General features: G+C 32.3%; 2 protein-coding genes across 3 annotated transcripts in view; one reads left to right on the top strand and one right to left on the bottom strand.

Moving 5' to 3' along the window:
• Positions 1 to 957: 957 nt before the first annotated feature.
• On the top strand, positions 958 to 9,314 carry LOC127701795 (organic cation transporter protein-like). The gene is made up of 7 exons (XM_052205761.1): positions 958 to 962; positions 2,921 to 3,079; positions 4,165 to 4,299; positions 5,365 to 5,450; positions 5,744 to 5,864; positions 7,385 to 7,457; positions 8,816 to 9,314. Exons 1-7 carry the CDS (start codon positions 958 to 960, stop codon positions 8,972 to 8,974), a joined length of 738 nt encoding a protein of 245 aa, XP_052061721.1. The 3' UTR covers positions 8,975 to 9,314.
• A 457-nt stretch (positions 9,315 to 9,771) lies between these two features.
• LOC127702515 (protein FAN-like) overlaps positions 9,772 to 18,718 on the bottom strand; it is a 39,194-nt gene continuing 30,247 nt past the window's right edge. The window contains exons 32-33 of one of the 2 annotated variants that reach the window (XM_052206743.1): positions 14,844 to 14,891; positions 9,772 to 11,312 (exon numbers count right to left, since the gene is read on the bottom strand). In XM_052206743.1, coding sequence (XP_052062703.1) covers positions 11,278 to 11,312; positions 14,844 to 14,891 — 83 coding nt within the window. In that variant the 3' untranslated portion in view covers positions 9,772 to 11,277. Of the gene's footprint in view, positions 11,313 to 13,294; positions 14,892 to 18,718 lie in introns of those variants that run through there. The other variant, XM_052206742.1, reaches the window with a different exon arrangement.

The following is an 18,718-nucleotide window of genomic DNA, read 5'->3' as shown; positions in this document are numbered from 1 at the left end:
GAGTATACACGATGAATAAATAAATGATCTACAACTCACTGAGATCTGCAGGAGAAACACTGACACAAACTGCCCCCCTCCCCCCCCCCCCAATTACCAACCAAACTTTTAAACTGACCCAAAGGCATTTCTTCCCTCATCTTATTTGGCAGTTCGTTCCAGAGTTTGGCTCCTGCATATCTGAAAGAGTGTAGCCCATGGGTAGTTGACCTTACCCTGGGAACATCTGCTATGTTGTTATTTCTAAAAGAGTAATTACATTTTCTAATTTCAATAAGGTCATGTAGATATAATGGTTACTGTTTATTAATAATTTTATACACCTCTATTGCTATCATTCTAATTCTTCTCATTTTTAAACTTGGTAATTTTGATTTAATTAACAGTTGTTGATAAGTACTACCATAGTCTTCATATATAAATCTTAGGGCACGCTCCTGTATTTTCTCTATTTTTCTGGTATTACAATCACCAACGAAGTGCCATATTACAGGACAATAATTAAAATTTGACATGATAAATAAATAATATATAGTAAGTCTACCTAATTTTGTTAAATGTTTACCAATACGTTTAAGTACATGTAACTGTCTTGATGCCTTTTTACAAATGTTAGAAATATGGGCATCAAACTTATCATATTGACAACTGTATACCAGGAGCATGATGTGTTTTTTTGTTTGTAATAAGAATACACGAAACAGTCAACCTTGACCTGCTGACTGCTGATCCATATTAGCACATGGATTTATATATAACGGGAATATGCAAAACAACTTGACATTTGTAAAATATACTCACTTGTCAAAGTTTGAACAAAGATAACCAAAGAAAGGTTACTAGTGGGGTTTCATGTAATAAAAAAATATTCTTATAAATCATGGTTTGATACTCTCAATAAATATGCTGTCGTTTTTTTTCATTTAATAATCAATGTTAACAAATATAGGGTTCAGAATGAGGTGTAAGTTAGTTATACACCTCGGGATACGGCGTGTCTGGATCAGAAACCCCTCTGGCCTCCGGTCGACGGGGTTTCTTATCCAGACACACCTATCCCTCGGTGTATAACTATTACTTACCAACTGGCCAATTTAAATGTCCAAATTGTATTTTCAATTTTACAATCCGGTTGAACAATAGGTAAAGGTAAACAGCAACACCTATAGGTTGCACTTTGTAAATACAGCTCTTTCTCAAACCACGCCTCTTTTGGGGAGATATTTAATATTCATTGGTTTGTTAATTTGTTAACGTACTGGTTCCCATTGATGATCTCTGTGTTTCATCTCATAGAGACATCACTTGGGAATGTAACCAGTATAGAAAAACATGGTAGCGGCTAAATTTTAATTCTTAGGAGGTCCAAAAATGGAGGTAAGGGTAGTATAGAATTTTAGTATAAGTTTAAACTCTTAGAAGTTCAGGGCATATAAATGTTGTAAATATGCCGCGCAGCCCTATATTTTGACCTTTGAATAAAATAGTAGTGCATATAAACTTTCCGTTCTGGGATATTATTTTTCACGAAACTTCATAGTAAAAGTGTCACAGTTTTAGCCGCAAAGAGAGTTCCTATGGGAAATAGCATTGTCTGTATTTACAGAATTGCAACCTATATAGGGTTAAAAAATAGAACATACAGAATTTCACAAAATTTGGTTTATCTCAGAGATTATAAAGAATTTAACTCAAATATGAAGTTTTATAAATATTTCATGAAGATTGAGAAAATCCTGGGCCTTAACTATGATGACTCAGCATAAATTCACAGTTTACAGTATGCATGGTTTACTTAAAGCCCTGAATTCAAAATAAATTCATAATATATGCCTATTTGTAATTTAAATTGTTTAGAAGTGCTTATATTTACTCTTCGCAGTAATTGCAACTCATTGATCCTTCCTAAATATTTCTGGTGGGGTGTTTTTGTCCTGTCGATAACCCAAAAGTAAGCCGTAACGCCTAAATGTGCTTTTTTGTGACTGCGGCATAAAAAAGTACAAGCTAGAATTACAAAAAGACCTCAGTAAAACTTACAATAGTGTGTTCTATCCTAAATATGTAGTAAATATTCCACATTGCTAGAAACAGGGAAAAAAATAGGAAATGTGAGGCCCCAGGGGCAAAAAACAGAGAAAAATGCCTTCCCCTGAGTCATAAAACAGATAATTTAACTTGTAAATGCTATGATTTTTTTATTTTAAAGATCTTTTATAAAGTAAACAATAACTGTGCTAGGAAGTTATGCAAAAATCAGATGTAAGCAGTCATTTCAATCAAACTTTTAGTGAATTTATGCACCAGACTGATATCTTCATAAATACAACTTTTGCAAATATGGCTTTGTTTAAACACTTCTAGGACATATATTAACTAACTTATGTTAGATATATGGTTAGGGATGATACTGTTGTGACAAGAATTCTAAACTGACCATTTGAGGCAGAAATTGTGAACTTTCATTGTTGGAATGCTTAACTACTAAACAATACATTTATAGTATTCTAAAATGCTTTCAATTTGTTATCAGAATAGTTTCAAACAGGTTTTAGACAGTTCATGTCAGAAAACATGCACATAGGGTAAGCTGGCAATAATTAGAATCTTGTTTTCAAAATCTTTAAAAAATTGAAACAGGGGTAGGGGTATAAAATGTACTGTAAAAGGAGACTTAGAGTATATGCAGTGATTTCTTTAAGGCTATAATTCTGATAAACAAGTATTGTTGTGAGAAAAAGTGTTTTTAGAGAGTTTTCTATTTGAATAAATGTTTGTATAGTCAAGTCACAGTAATAGTTAAATCACTACTTTATGTTACGTTTTACGTCCTCATACCACCTGAACGCCCGAAGTTCATTATTCGAATTTTCAAAAATATTTGGTTGAACAGTTTATTGATTGAAATTTCTTCTTTTAGGATATTAGATGAATCGTTGAGATGGCTCATAGCAAATAAAAAGATGAAACAGGCAAAGGTTTTAGTCAAAAAGGTAGCACGATTTAACAAAGTGAAATTGGAAAAGGTTTTACCTTTATTGGAAGGTGACGCAGAAACAAGACTACTTCAGGCGCCTGAGTTAGTAGAGGATATAACAAATGAAAAGAAGCCAAAAGAGAGTTTACTGACTATATTAAGAACCAAAACTTTACTGAAAACATCAGCAATTATGTCATTAACCTGGTAAATAAATTACTGAAACATTTGCAATTTGTTCCTATACGTGGTAAACATTCCACTGAAAAAATGAGCAATTATGATATTTATGTGGTTATTCTGTTTACTGAAAACATTAGCAATTATGTCATTAACCTGGTAAATATTTTACTGAAAACATTAGCAATTATGTCATTAACCTGGTAAATATTTTACTGAAAACATCAGCAATTATGTCATTAACCTGGTAAATATTTTACTGAAAACAATAGCAATTATGTCATTAACCTGGTAAATATTTTACTGAAAACATTAGCAATTATGTCATTAACCTGGTAAATATTTTACTGAAAACATCAGCAATTATGTCATTAACCTGGTAAATATTTTACTGAAAACAATAGCAATTATGTCATTAACCTGGTAAATATTTTACTGAAAACGTCAGGGGCTTTGTCATTTACCTGGTAAATTCTTTACTGAAAACAACTGCAGTTATGTCATTTACTTGGTAAACGCTTTTTTGAAAATATCACCAGTTATGTCATTTACGTGGTAACTACTTAATTGAAAACATAAACATTTTTGTTATTTACGTGGAAAATACCATATTTAATCAAAAATCTTTTGGTAATCAATCTTCAGAAAGACTCAGAGGCCAACTTTAAGAAAATAAAACATGTGTAAATACATAGGAGACTATATAACCAAAAGCAACACATGAAAAAATAAAGTTGTAATGGTGTTGTCTATTTTTGTCTGCGACATATGGATTTTAAATGCACGCTTGATACATTGTTCCCTTTTTTAAATGTGAAGGAAACCTTAATTAGCAAAGCCCATACAAAGAACATATTTTACAAGAATAAAAAATTGTAACTTTTTGTTTCCCTAAGCATGTTTTAAATTTTGTCAGTAATCGTGATCTTCCCAACCACCTAAAGGTAGAGCTGTGGGGGAGGCAAAACTACATTATGATTATAGTTATGTGTACTTATGTATTTCAGGTTTACAAATTCTGTTGTCTACTATGGCTTGACTTTACAGTCAGTGCAGCTATCAGGAGATCGATACCTTAATTTCTTTATCAGTGTTGGTGTAGAACTTCCTGCCATGATTACTTTTATATTCCTTGTTAAAAGGTATACCATAACAAAGCAACTATAAAAGAAGTCAAATCGAATACTCCTCTATATATGTCAAACCATTTTCAATTTTAAAAAGTCTCTTGCCGATGCGATGTTCACTAGCTACATGTTTTCGCAGTTTTAGATCCTTGGATACCAGTATAGTCGTCTGATCTGTAATTGGATACCAGTATAGTCGTCTGATCTGTAATTGGATACCAGTATAGTCGTCTGATCTGTAATTGGATACCAGTATAGTCGTCTGATCTGTAATTTTACCGGTTGTGTCCTATACACCTTATCACTATTTGTCCGCCATTACCGGACATCACAAAAGTTCCCGTAAAATTTTGACGTCATAATAGAAAATATCTGACGCCACAATGGAAAAGTGATTGTTGTATGACGTCAAAAGTTCAAGCGGGACAGATTCTCGGGTCAAGCGGGAATAGCGATAAGGTGTATTCCTGATAGTGACATTTTGAATGAGTGTAAATTCCCATGGCGAATGATGCATGCATAGCCGGAGACGCTTACCCTGTCGACGCACACAGCCTCGTTCCAGTTCATTCGATTCCCTCGTTTTTGTTTGTTACCCTGATTTGTCTCTTTCTAATCGATTTCCTAGATTTGAAAATCGGTAAACTCCTGTCGCCTTAATTTAAATGTTTCCAAATGAAAACAATATTAGTAGCTTTACTGTACTAGACTGAACAATAACATACTATAAAAAAGAAGATGTGGTAAGATTGCATGCCAATGAGATAACTCTGCACAAGAGACCAAATGACACAGAAGTTAACAACTATAGGTCACCGTACTTATCATGCAGGGTTTTAGAGCATGTCTGGGTCTTTAAATGTTTGAACTTTTGGTTCTCATCGAATTTGACATTGTGTGCCATAATCTCAAGTAGGAAACACGTCTAGAAATACACAGGGAATGTCATTAAAATTGTTACAATGAGGAACATTAAAATGACGTAGACAAAAGAGAAAAAAGAAAAAAAGAATTATTTTCAGAATCTTTTGATTAACATTGTGTCGCTATGGAAACAATGCATTTTTTTTTCTTCTTTAGGTTAGGGAGGAGGAAAATTTCAGTACTTGCTCATAGCATAGCTGGTATTTCTCTCATAATATCAGTCATTTTGACAACCTTAAAAGGTGAGTGTTATGCTTCGATTAAATCAATCTTGATAGGTCTTTCGACATTTTTATTTACCATTTAAATATGAGGCCAGCAATAATTTAAGTAAAAATTAGGAATTACCAATCCTTACTTGAGGCACCATATACATCTTAAATTAATTTATTATACATGGTGCTCGAAATTTACAATTTAGGTGATCATAAATGGAAACTCGTTTAAACTCTGCATCTTTCTTGTATTAACAACATACTTTTGTTTAGACTCCAAATGACAAAGTATCTACATGTATGTGATCTAATATTTACAGCGAGTAGCAGCAGTTTGGACACAATGTCTATTGTATTTAGTTTTATTGGAAAATATGGAATAACACTTTCATTCAGTAACATATTTCTATGGGCTCCAGAACTTTTCCCTACAAACTTAAGGTAAGTTGATCTCGGATAAAGTTTGAAGTTGCGACGGACTGGATTTAAAATGTACATAAGTATCTTAAAATTATCAGCTGAAAGATCCAACAAAATGAGTTTGTCAAGTTCCAAAAAAGCGTTTTGTGCGCACGGAAACTATGTGGGCTTTTTCTAACTGTTCGATACTAAAACATTTCCTGAAAGATCAACAGATAATAAATTGATTTGCATATATTTAGTTTTGAGATTCAGGTATCTTAAAACTTCCAGCTTGTACGTACATCATGACAGGAATGCATGTCTTTGAATTTATCGTCATACAAAATGTTTGGATATTATGATTAAAATGTTGAAAGAGTATCACACCTTCAGTTCAAATATTTTATCATACATTTTAAAAATGTGATTTAAAAAATAATCAGCAATATCAAGACTGATAGTGTTCAAGTTACTACAAGTAACAATTAATTAGTGTTATTGATTTTGAAATGCCAAAGGATTATTAAAATATAATAGTAGATGTAAGTGGCGAAATTCTTTCACATATTCTTAATTAAGATATTATTGCACATTCAATGTGTGCAATAAATATACAATTATAGATTTGTTTTGTTTCATTCCTTCGCCAGAACAATATAAACAACAAACAATTGAAATTTGGCTTATTATTTGTCATGGCATTTATTCAACAATATGCACCAATATCAACCAACAAACAACCAACATCAACAAACTGGCCAACAAGTTAAAACTTGGTGACAATTGGTCACTGAAGGTAAAACCAACAGTAAATGCATAATAATTTCTAGCTGCTGGGCAGATCCATAACAGCTCAATGAACAATATTTGAATAAATCACTGCCAGTTGAATCATGTTGATGATGACATGCCACGCACTTTCCATATAGAACGTAATGCCATGACGATAGACATATTTTTTTTAAATTATTACTGCAAATTTCTTGAATGTTCAGGTTTCATTGAATCTGCCGATGAATGTTGAAACGTCCGACATTTTTGATGATACATGACTATCTAATTGAAATATTCAATATATGTAGATCTGTTTACCATGTAATCTGAAACTGAAAAATAAACTTAAAACAGCAGCAATTTTGTTTATTAAAGGGAGGGAGGGTGGTTTGTGCAATTCTGGTAAGAAATAGTTATTGAATGAAAATTGAGCGGGAACACGTGTTTACATATGACAAAAGTCCACGAGGCGCTTCAAAGCATATTCTTTCGTAAGTTTAAATATATGGTTGTAAAGATTTAAATGGCAAACCGTAAACAATGGACTGACTCAATAAACAAATGCATGTATTTTGAATGCAATAAATCAAGTTAATTATTAGATCATTAAATTTTATTATTATTATACTATAATATTTAGCCTTTACTTTACGTAGATTTGTAAATAGTGTACATATTATGTTAATTTTAATTTATAACTGTACTATTTATTATAGTAACTTCTGTATACCATTGTATTGACGAAGGTTTGTCAGTCATATATAACACAGCTGTGTTATTTTTAGGAATACAGGTATTGGTATTGGAGCCCTTTTTGCTCGTGTCGGTGGAATGTTTGCTCCGTATTCATCACTTCTGGTAAGATACATTAAGTTATTAGGGAGCTACCATTTGATTTTTATGGGGGGGCTAGGATGAAATTGAAAAAAATAGGCAGGACAGGAGTTTTGAGTAAAAAAAAAAGACAGGATGACAATTTATGTAAAAAAAAAAGTCTGGATGAACTAAAAAAAAAAGGCAGGACAGAATAGAGTGAAAAATAAAAAGGCAGGACCGAATAGAGGGGAAAATAAAAAGGCAGGACAAAATTTTTCATCCTAGCCCCCCCATAAAAAATCAAATGGTAGCTCCCTTATATAATTACAGATCACATATTGTAATGATTGTGTGATTGGCTGAATACTTTTTGGTAATTTGATTTCTGATGAAATTACTTTTGATTAGGACAATGAACCACCTAAGCGATCTCAAGCTAGCTCGTGGTATAGTGGTTGCCTCCAGCTCAGGAGGCAAGGAGGCAATGGTGTCCATTCCATCAAGGTGAAACAAAATACTAAAATAATTGTTCACTGCTCAACCTCAAAGCATGCCATTCTATCCTGTGAGGTAGCATCTTCCTGACTTTGGACTAGACCAATGCAAGCAAGCATTTTACAAATGCCACTTAACGTATCAGTCTTATATAAAGAAGCAGAACTCTTACACCGATGAGTCTTTAGTAGACGAAACGTGCTGATGGAGGTTTCCTTCTGTGTTAACATGAATTATCATTGCTATTGTCATACTCACAAAACTTTGAATTATTTGGAATACTTGGAGGTTTCCTTCTGTGTTAACATGAATTATCATTGCTATTGTCATACTCACATAACTTTGAATTATTTGGAATACTAAGTACTTGATTTTCTATCGCAGGAAAAAAAATTTCCTTAGCTGTTTTTAGCATATCCTTTGGCCCTCAATGCTCTTCAACTTAATTCATACTAATTTTGGTCTTTTAACGTTTTTGATTCCAGCGTCACTGATGACAAAACGCGCGTCTGGCGTAAACAAAATAATAAGCCTGGTGTCTTTAAGGAGTTTTTCTTACAAATAAAGGTACTTTGATATGACATTGAAGTACTACAGACAATGTGATTACCTAAAATTACCATACTGAATATTGATATGGGGAGCAAGGGTTAAATTCAGTACCTTGGATGTATCCTTTGCGGATCCAAGATTTAAAAGATGACATATTTTGCTGTAGGTTAAGAAAACGTAAAATCATGATATAAAAAAAAACTCATCACAGATACCAGGATTAAAATTTTGTACACCAGACGCTCGTTTCGTCTACAAAAAGACTCATCAGTAATAAGTTTATATATATTAACCATATTTTCCATTCATAAGCTCTATAAATCCAACTATATTGTCATAACCCAATTTTTCAGGCAAGACATATAGAATGGGGACCAGGAGTTATATTCGGCGCCTGTTGTGGTGTTGTTACGGTGTTGCAGTTACTGTTACCTGAAACAAGTGGGAGAGACCTACCTCAGACAGTTGAGGAACTCATTGAATGGGACAAAAAGAAGGAAACAACTAAATGATTAAAGATGTATTAGTTCTTATTGTTTTCTCATTTGCAATATACTGTATAAAATATTCCATAATTTTACTTGATTCTTAATAAAGACGGTTCTGAAATCTCTTTATTTTTTATGATAAATTTTTCAACATTAACTGGTTATTCAAGATTAAAATTTAGTATTAAAATAGACCATGTGTCTACTATAAATGACACAATAGTTATTTGAAATCAAGATATAGCCTTATGCATAACTTTGCTCTGTTCCTATTCCCATTTGCTTGAAAAAATATTTTCTCAATATGTCACATTGGATTTAGCATATTACCAAAGATTACAAATTACTGCTGTTGACCACAAGATACTAGGATTGGTGACATAGAAAGCAGGAGAAACACATCCTTCTTGACCATTTATTTAACAATTTTGTATACTAATCTTGAGGGAATTGGTCTCTTCATAACTACTATGTGTAAGAGTGTTATTGTTGCCTTATAGTTAAGTGGGGTCTGAAGCTTTTATGTACAGATGTTTTATGATTTAATCTCTTGACTTTGAATCCATTTTCGTCAGGACTGTAATTGGAAGTTGGTCTGACATGGTATATTGTAATTCTCATGAGAGGTATAAATTAAGGGAACAGTAATTTACCAGTATTCAAATCTCATAAATTGATTAAAAAGATACAAATTAAGGTAACAAACAAAGAATCGAGGAAACTGTACACACTCCAAATGAAGCAAGACCAGGTGTGTCTACAGGCTAAGCATCTCTTGCTATGCATGCATAAACTGCCAACAATAACATAATATCAACAAATAAATATTGTATAATTTTATTAATATCAAACAGTATATATTTACTGATAACAGTAAAATTTTGGCATCACTTGATAAATAAATAATTTGCATTTAATTGCTATTTGGTGGTTGCATATATTAAACAAAGAATAATAAACATTAACATTAAATAATCTTGCAACTGTATAATTTAATCAACATGTTTAATTCCAAGAATTGTACATTTAAATGTATACAATATTGTCTATAATAACTATCCGGTAACTTTCTCCATAACCACTGCTGGCATATGTTCCTTAGGTATCCAGTGATCAGTGCTTTGACACTGGCCATGACTTATAACATATCTTTCAATAATTTTTTTCAGTTGATTAACCCAGAGTTAAAAAATATGCTGAAACTCTCTTAGGTAATGTTTGAGTTTGGTGGATTTTTCCTTAGGCTCCTCTCCTATTAATTAATGTTTCACCCTAAATATCTTTCGCTTCCACACTTCGAGTTCCTGATGAAGGACAATTTAGAAAAAGCTTCAAATTTGGCATGTTTAGCTTGATTTTGAAAAATTCTTAACAATTTATTATAAATCAAGGATATTAGGCAATCATGTTTTCAATTTGTATATATATCTGTAACCCCTGTTATTTTTCTGGGCTATTCATTAAAATATTTTGCCTAGCAACCCCCATATTTGTCAATAGTTATTTAAAACTTACATCTACCGGTAATAAAATATTTCCTAAAAACAGTTGAACATTCATCTCTTCCCAAAATTTTGATATAAAATATCAAGAGACATCTTTTCCCCTGCAAATATTTTAAGTTTTCAGATGTTTGTATCTCAATATAATTTTGATGTACATGTTTTATGCATTATATCTATGAAAATGCCATTATATTGAATTTTAGCAGCAAGAATTCTTATCACAAGACTCAACAACCTCTTCACTTTAGTTTCTTTGTATTTCATGACTTATCATAACAAGAAGAAAAATTAAAACTTTGACAAATTACAAATAAAATCAAGTACATATTTATAGAATGTATAACAGATGATATGTAATATAATTAAAGCCACTGCCATTCAAATCTTTTCAAAAGTTAATACAACCAAACTTTACATTTATACTTAAAAATAATAATAACATTAATAATATGTATAAACAAAAATGATCTCGCAATTCAAACATGATTACCATTTAGCAGATGCATTTTAATATTTCTCATGCCTTTTCTGCAGTATTTAAACCCTACATATGATTCACTCAGTACCTGCACTGTTCATGTTTAATAAGAACAGCCTGTGAATGCCTGATCTCCATACTAGAAAGTGTTCCCTTGAAACAGAAATACACATATCTCATACTACTTTCTGTTAACCTTGACATTATAATGACCTCTATTGTTGCATTGGAAGTGAATTTCAACCACTGCACAGTTATTTTTTGCATCCAAACTAAACCAGATAGATCTGTATTGTTTCTGCTGCTGCATTAATAGACAAGACTTACACCTAACAGATTTATTTCTATGGTTTCCACAAACTGATGACCTTGTCTTGACCTCCAGTAACTATGGTATTATTACCAATGTCTATACAAGTTTAACTTATAGCATCTACAATAAACAGTGAAGTATGCATTATCAGAGTGTTTATTTAAATTAAAATTATATTTATTATAATTGGAGTTTATTAAGAACTTGTCATCTCACTCTATTGGGCAGTTAATTATCTTTGCACACGGTCTATTACGTCACAGTGCTCATTCAATTCTTATCTAACCTTGCTACGTCATTACTTTACACGATTTTTGTGTATGATATGTGTCTGCAAGTAAAACATGAACTTCTATTGTTTTAATCAGCACTAAAGGGGGAGTTAATCCATTAGAGAACTTTGTCGGTAAACCATTACCAAAATTAAAATCAGTTTGCTAATGCTTATACAACTGAACACCAATTAACATTGGCCTACCACTAATAGTTCCCCTTGAACTGACCTAATCACAAACTAATACATGTTAACTTAGCACAATTTTCAAAGTCTATAGACCATGACTAAGGGGGTGGAGCCAAATAATCTCCATGGAAATGAGATATGCCAATGCTTATACAACTGCATACCAAATATCATTGACCTACCACTAGTGGTTCCCCATAAATTGACCTAATCACAAACTAATACATGTAAACTATGAAAAGTTTCAAAGCCAATAGACCTTCACTGAGGGGGCGGGGCCAAATAATCTCCATGGTACTGAGATGTGCCAATGCTTATACAACTACATACCAAATATCATTGACCTACCACTAGTGGTTCACCATGAACTAGATCTAACCACAAACTAATACATTGTTGACGCCGCCGCCGACGCCGCCGACGCCGGAAACAGCATACATATGTCTCGCTTTTTGACTCCGTCAAGGCGAGACAAAAACTCATCACAGATACCAGGATTAAAATTTTGTACACCAGACGCTCGTTTCGTCTACAAAAAGACTCATCAGTAATAAGTTTATATATATTAACCATATTTTCCATTCATAAGCTCTATAAATCCAACTATATTGTCATAACCCAATTTTTCAGGCAAGACATATAGAATGGGGACCAGGAGTTATATTCGGCGCCTGTTGTGGTGTTGTTACGCTGTTGCAGCTACTGTTACCTGAAACAAGTGGGAAAGACCTACCTCAGACAGTTGAGGAACTCATTGAATGGAACAGAAAGAAGGAAACAACTAAATGATTAAAGATGTATTAGTTCTTATTGTTTTCTCATTTGCAATAAACTGTATAAAATATCCCATAATTTTACTTGATTCTTAATAAAGACGGTTCTGAAATCTCTTTATTTTTTATGATAAATTTTTCAACATTAACTGGTTATTCAAGATTAAAATTTAGTATTAAAATAGACCATGTGTCTACTATAAATGACACAATAGTTATTTGAAATCAAGATATAGCCTTATGCATAACTTAGCTCTGTTCCTATTCCCATTTGCTTGAAAAAATATTTTCTCAATATGTCACATTGGATTTAGCATATTACCAAGGATAACAAATTACTGCTTTTGACCACAAGATACTAGGATTGGTGACATAGAAAGCAGGATAAACACATCCTTCTGGACCATTTATTTAACAATTTTGTATACTTATCTTGAGGGAATTGGTGTCTTCATAACTACTATATGTAAGATTGTTATTGTTGCCTTATAGTTAAGTGGGGTCTGAAGCTTTTATGTATAGATGTTTTATGATTTAATCTCTGACTTTGAATCCATTTTCGTCAGGACTGTAATTGGAAGTTGGTCTGACATGGTATATTGTAATTCTCATGAGAGGTATAAATTAAGGGAACAGTAATTTACCAGTGTTCAAATCTCATAAATTGATTAAAAAGATACAAATTAAGGTAACAAACAAAGAACAGAGGAAACTGTACACACTCCAAATGAAGCAAGACCAGGTGTGTCTACAGGCTAAACATCTCTTGCTATGCATGCATAAACTGCCATCAATAACATAATATCAACAAATAAATATTGTATAATTTTATTAATATCAAACAGTATATATTTACTGATAACAGTAAAATTTTGGCATCACTTGATAAATAAATAATTTGCATTTAATTGCACATTGGTGGTTGCATATATTAAACAAACAATAATAAACATTAACATTAAATAATCTTGCAACTGTATAATTTAATCAACATGTTTAATTCCAAGAATTTTACATTTAAATGTATAAAATATTGTCTATAATAACTATCTGGTAACTTTCTCCATAACCACTGCTGGCATATGTTCCTTAGGTATCCAGTGATCAGTGCTTTGACACTGGCCATGACTTATAACATATCTTTCAATATTTTTTTTCAGTTGATTAACCCAGAGTTAAAAAATATGCTGAAACTCTCTTAGGTAATGTTTGAGTTTGGTGGATTTTTCCTTAGGCTCCTCTCCTATTAAATAATGCGTCACCCTAAATATCTTTCGCTTCCACACTTTGAGTTCCTGATGAAGGACAATTTAGGAAAAAGCTTCAAATTTGGCATGTTTAGCTTGATTTTGAACAATTCTTAACAATTTATTATAAATCAAGGATATTAGGCAATCATGTTTTCAATTTGGCCTTTTTACTTTATATGTTTAACCCCTGTTATTTTTCTGGGCTATTCATTAAAATATTTTGCCTAGCAACCCCCATATTTGTCAATAGTTATTTAAAACTTACATCTACCGGTAATAAAATATTTCCTAAAAACAGTTGAACATTCATCTCTTCCCAAAAATTTGATATAAAATATCAAGAGACATCTTTTCCCCTGCAAATATTTTAAGTTTTCAGATGCTTGTATCTCAATATAATTTTGATGTACATGTATTATGCATTATATCTATGAAAATGCCATTATATTGAATTTTAGCAGCAAGAATTCTTATCACAAGACTCAACAACTTCTTCACTTCAGTTTCTTTGTATTTCATGACTTATCATAACAAGAAGAAAAATTAAAACTTTGACAAATTACAAATAAAATCAAGTTCATATTTATAGAATGTATAACAGATGATATGTAATATAATTAAAGCCACTGCCATTCAAATCTTTTCAAAAGTTAATACAACCAAACTTTACATTTATACTTAAAAATAATAATAACATTAACAATATGTATTAACAAAAATGATCTCGCAATTCAAACATGATTACCATTTAGCAGATGCATTTTAATATTTCTCATGCCTTTTCTGCAGTATTTAAACCCTACCTGTGATTCACTCAGTACCTGCACTGTTCATGTTTAACAAGAACAGCCTGTGAATGCCTAATCTCCATACTAGAAAGTGTTCCCTTGAAACAAAAATACACATATCTCATACTACTTTCTGTTAACCTTGACATTATAATGACCTCTATTGTTGCATTGGAAGTGAATTTCAACCACTACACAGTTATTTTTAGCATCCAAACTAAACCAGATAGATCTGTATTGTTTCTGCTGCTGCATAATAGGCAAGACTTACACCTAACAGATTTATTTCTATGGTTTCCACAAACTGATGACTTTGTCTTGACCTCCAGTAACTATGGTATTATTGCCAATGTCTATACAAGTTATAGCATCTACAATAAACAGTGAAGTATGCATTATCAGAGTGTTTATTCAAATTAAAATTATATTTATTATAATTGGAGTTTATTAAGAACTTGTCATCTCACTCTATTGGGCAGTTAATTATCTTTGCACACGGTCTATTACGTCACAGTGCACATTCAATTCTTATCTAACTTTGCTACGTCATTACTTCACACGATTTTTGTGTATGATATGTGTCTGCAAGTAAAACATGAACTTCTATTGTTTTGGTCAGCTCTAAAGGGGGCGTTAATCCATTAGAGAACTTTGTCGGTAAACCATTACCAAAATTAAAATCAGTATTAGTAGGTTTGAAAAAGAAGCATGCCTTTATGCCTAAGAGAATTCGTTTACCTATAACTTTTGATATTTTACACAGAATGTGTTTTTTACTACGCAATTGTATTTTTGATAGTTTTACAGATGTTTTAATAGAAGCTGCATGTGTAACAGCTTTTTTCGGGTTTTTAAGATGTTGTGAATTTTCTGTTCATGATACAAAAAAATTTGATCCTGAATCAAATTTGTGTCTTAGTGATGTTCAAATATCAAATGACTGTATTTTTGTGCACCTAAAGAAATCTAAGACTGATCCTTTTAGGTATGGTATTACTATTCCTTTGTTTAATCAAAGAGCTGAAAGCTCTGAGGAAAAATGATGCCACTGTCTCTAATGTTGTGATATTTTTTATGCAAGTCTTGATTTTCACATACCTTAATAAGTTTAACATTGCAACATGTCTCGTAAGCATATAATTGATATTCGTATATGTGTCTGTTTTTTCAGTACAAATGAATAGGTCAAGACTACCTGAATGATCTACAGTATCCAATTATTACTGGCTGTTTTTTTTGTATAAATAAATAGGTCAAGACTACCGGAATGATCTACAATATCCAATGACTACTGGCTGTTCTTTTGTACTAATAAAAAGGTCAAGACTATTTGAATGATCTCCAATATCCAATGACTACTGGCTATTCTTTTGTACATATAAATAAAGACTACCTGAATGATCTAAAGTATTCTAAGTAATGTGATTTTTTTCTTGCAATTACATTTTTCTAAATCAAGAATATAGACTACTAGTATCCTTTTCAAACCAAATGATTATGAAGAGCCTGTTGTTAGCAAGCTCTTATACCCCACATACTCATTAAATAAGTTACTAGTGACCTAGTTATTTCTGTTACTTGAAGCAAATTATATTTCTGTATATTTAGACAATTGTATAATATTGTTTTACTAGTTTTATTTCACCTTGAAGATTAGACAAATAGGGATACTCCTTCGATTTTTTATTTCATGTCAGTCAGGTCGCTTTATATCAAACTTGAAACCACTTCTCTGCCATATTGTTATTTTATAACAACTCTGCCCTTGACCATGTTGACCCATGTAATTGATATTCATTCTTTAACCATATATCATAGTCAGTTAGTTTTTGATTTTGCACTCCCACACCACCTTTCATGTCTTTCAGGTCAAATGTCTGTCTCCATTTAAGTTAATGACATTGAACAATCATGGTATTAAACACAATTTCAATAGTGATAATGCTGTTCTCGTGGGTCACCATATATTCAACTTGGGTAGCATTCCAGTTATTGAAATTTGTGTCAGATTAGAACAATGATCTAGATCTTTAGGAATGGATCTTATAATTTAATATGGAGCCATAGTATGGGACCCCTACACTGTAACAAAAAAAAAACAAGCTTGAAAGGATACAATGTCAAGCGGCAAAATCTATCACCAGAGATTACAAGTCAAAAGAGGATGGACGGGATACGTCTCTAAAATGCTTGCTGAACTGGAACTACAGCAAGATCTCCAGACAAGACGAACAAAGCGTTGAAGCCAGAATGTTGTAAAAAGTAGTTGAGGGGTTGATTCCCGCTATTGAACCATACTGTCATTCTATAATATCATTGCGTAAGTATTTCTGTATTGGCCTTGTTATTGGTCCATGTCTTGGGTGTATTGGTCTGAGGCGAAGTGGAAGGCCAATACTGCTGGCGGAGGACCAATAATAAGGCCAATACAGAAATACACGTAATAGTATCTTTCTAATTAACTACAGTGTTACAATATTTTTTTTATTTCATTTCACAAGAGATAAACATTTTTACCTTGAAGTGGAACTATCCAAATCTCAGTTTCTTTTTATAAGATGCAATATCTAATGATTCGGTGCCTTTTGAAATATCTTCAGCCTTTTCTCATCTGATGAATTTTCCTACCCTTTCCAGTCACTATAAAGTGTTACAACTTTAATTTAGACACAACACATAAATAGTAATTGGAAAGGTACTGCCATTGCATGTGTAATGCAAATATATTTAAAAAAAAAAATAATGTAAGAGTTGAAATTGATACAACTATCCATAACGGCATAAGCCAATTGACCAAAAAGCGAAGATTTGCACAATTACAGAATGCATATGCCTGGTTCGGGTTTAAAAATAAACGACCGTTTAAATACAAAACATGAGAAGCGACAGTAAACAGTAAAAATCGATTTGTACCATCACCATGATGAAATTATGAGGTCGTCAAGAAATGAACTTTGTGATAATTTACTCGTTCCCCAAACCTGAAATAATCCCATCGGCTTCTTTCAAAATGCTTTTTAAATGAATGGGACCGTCTTTAACCTAAAATATATGCCATACTGAACGTTTCAGCTTGTTTATGGTGAGTAAACCTGCGTCTTACAAACAACTGTTTACTTTCAGTTTGAGTTTATCGTGACTTACGATCTAAAAACTAGAGACGTTCCGAAATCCTGTTTTGTAAACAAAGATTCATACGCACGGCGTGGGTATAACCGTATTACTAATTTCCGTTTTTAAAATCTTCGTAAATCTGGATAAAGACCAGTTTCTATCCAATGGATATCAAAATGATTCCGATTTTCACTTTTTTTAATGATTGTAAAGTTGAAATGGCATGAAAGGCTGACATTATTTAGGAGAACTATTTTGTCTAGCTATTGCTGATCATTGGAGGGTAAAAAGTCCAACACCATAACAAAACGGATCTATTTATCATGTATACATACCGATTGTTTACGATTGTAAGACATGTGCATAAAAGTGAAAGCTCGAATAAATATGAAAAATATAACAAAGGGATAGCTCCAAAAACCATTTAATAACAAAAAACATATGGACAGGTCAAGATATCTTTTTGGTAAATAAAATAAAGTATGTAAACTGGTTCCCGTCCGACTACAACACTTTGTTCGAGTGTAGCGTAATACAAGCAGATTCCAGTTAGTATGTAAAATAGTAACTATGAAACCGAGTGCGGTAGGCGGAGGCAATAATCGACTTCCGTAAGTTCTGGTCAATGGTATCGGAAACATGCCGCTGATAGCGTCATTTTCCAAAAACTCTTCAGATATATGTCCTGTAGTTGTACTTCAAAAATACTATAGACTCAGAATGAGTATTTTTAGCAATTCTGAGTCCTTTTTTATTACTAATAAAGGTGATCCATTGTCAAGAATTTTTTTCATTTCTCATGTAAAATGTACATTAGACAAATTAGGATTATCTAGTGAAAAGTATAACGGCCATTCATTCAGAAGTGGTGCTGCAACTACTGCACACAAAGCATGACTGGAAGATCATCTTATTCAAACTTTAGGATGATGGTCCTCAGATTGTTATACCAAATATATTCATACCTCTCCAGATATACTTAGACAAGCTCAAATTCAAATGACCTCTACTTTGAACAATTAAAATTTGTACTGACAGCAAGGAGTGGATTGATTTTTATTTTTCTCATTATTCAACTTGGGGC

This window comes from Mytilus californianus, unplaced genomic scaffold (assembly GCF_021869535.1).
Source record: "Mytilus californianus isolate M0D057914Y unplaced genomic scaffold, xbMytCali1.0.p SCAF_5, whole genome shotgun sequence".
Lineage (NCBI taxonomy): Eukaryota > Metazoa > Mollusca > Bivalvia > Mytilida > Mytilidae > Mytilus > Mytilus californianus.
Note: the sequence above shows the minus strand (reverse complement) of the source record. Positions and strands in the feature narration are given on the sequence as shown.

What these genes read in the sequence shown, in the direction of transcription:
- LOC127701795 (XM_052205761.1), top strand. An exon ending in CATTTTGACAACCTTAAAAG is followed by an intron (nt 5,451 to 5,743) that starts GTGAGTGTTATG and finishes TAATATTTACAG; the next exon opens with CGAGTAGCAGCAGTTTGGAC. An exon ending in CTTTTCCCTACAAACTTAAG is followed by an intron (nt 5,865 to 7,384) that starts GTAAGTTGATCT and finishes TGTTATTTTTAG; the next exon opens with GAATACAGGTATTGGTATTG.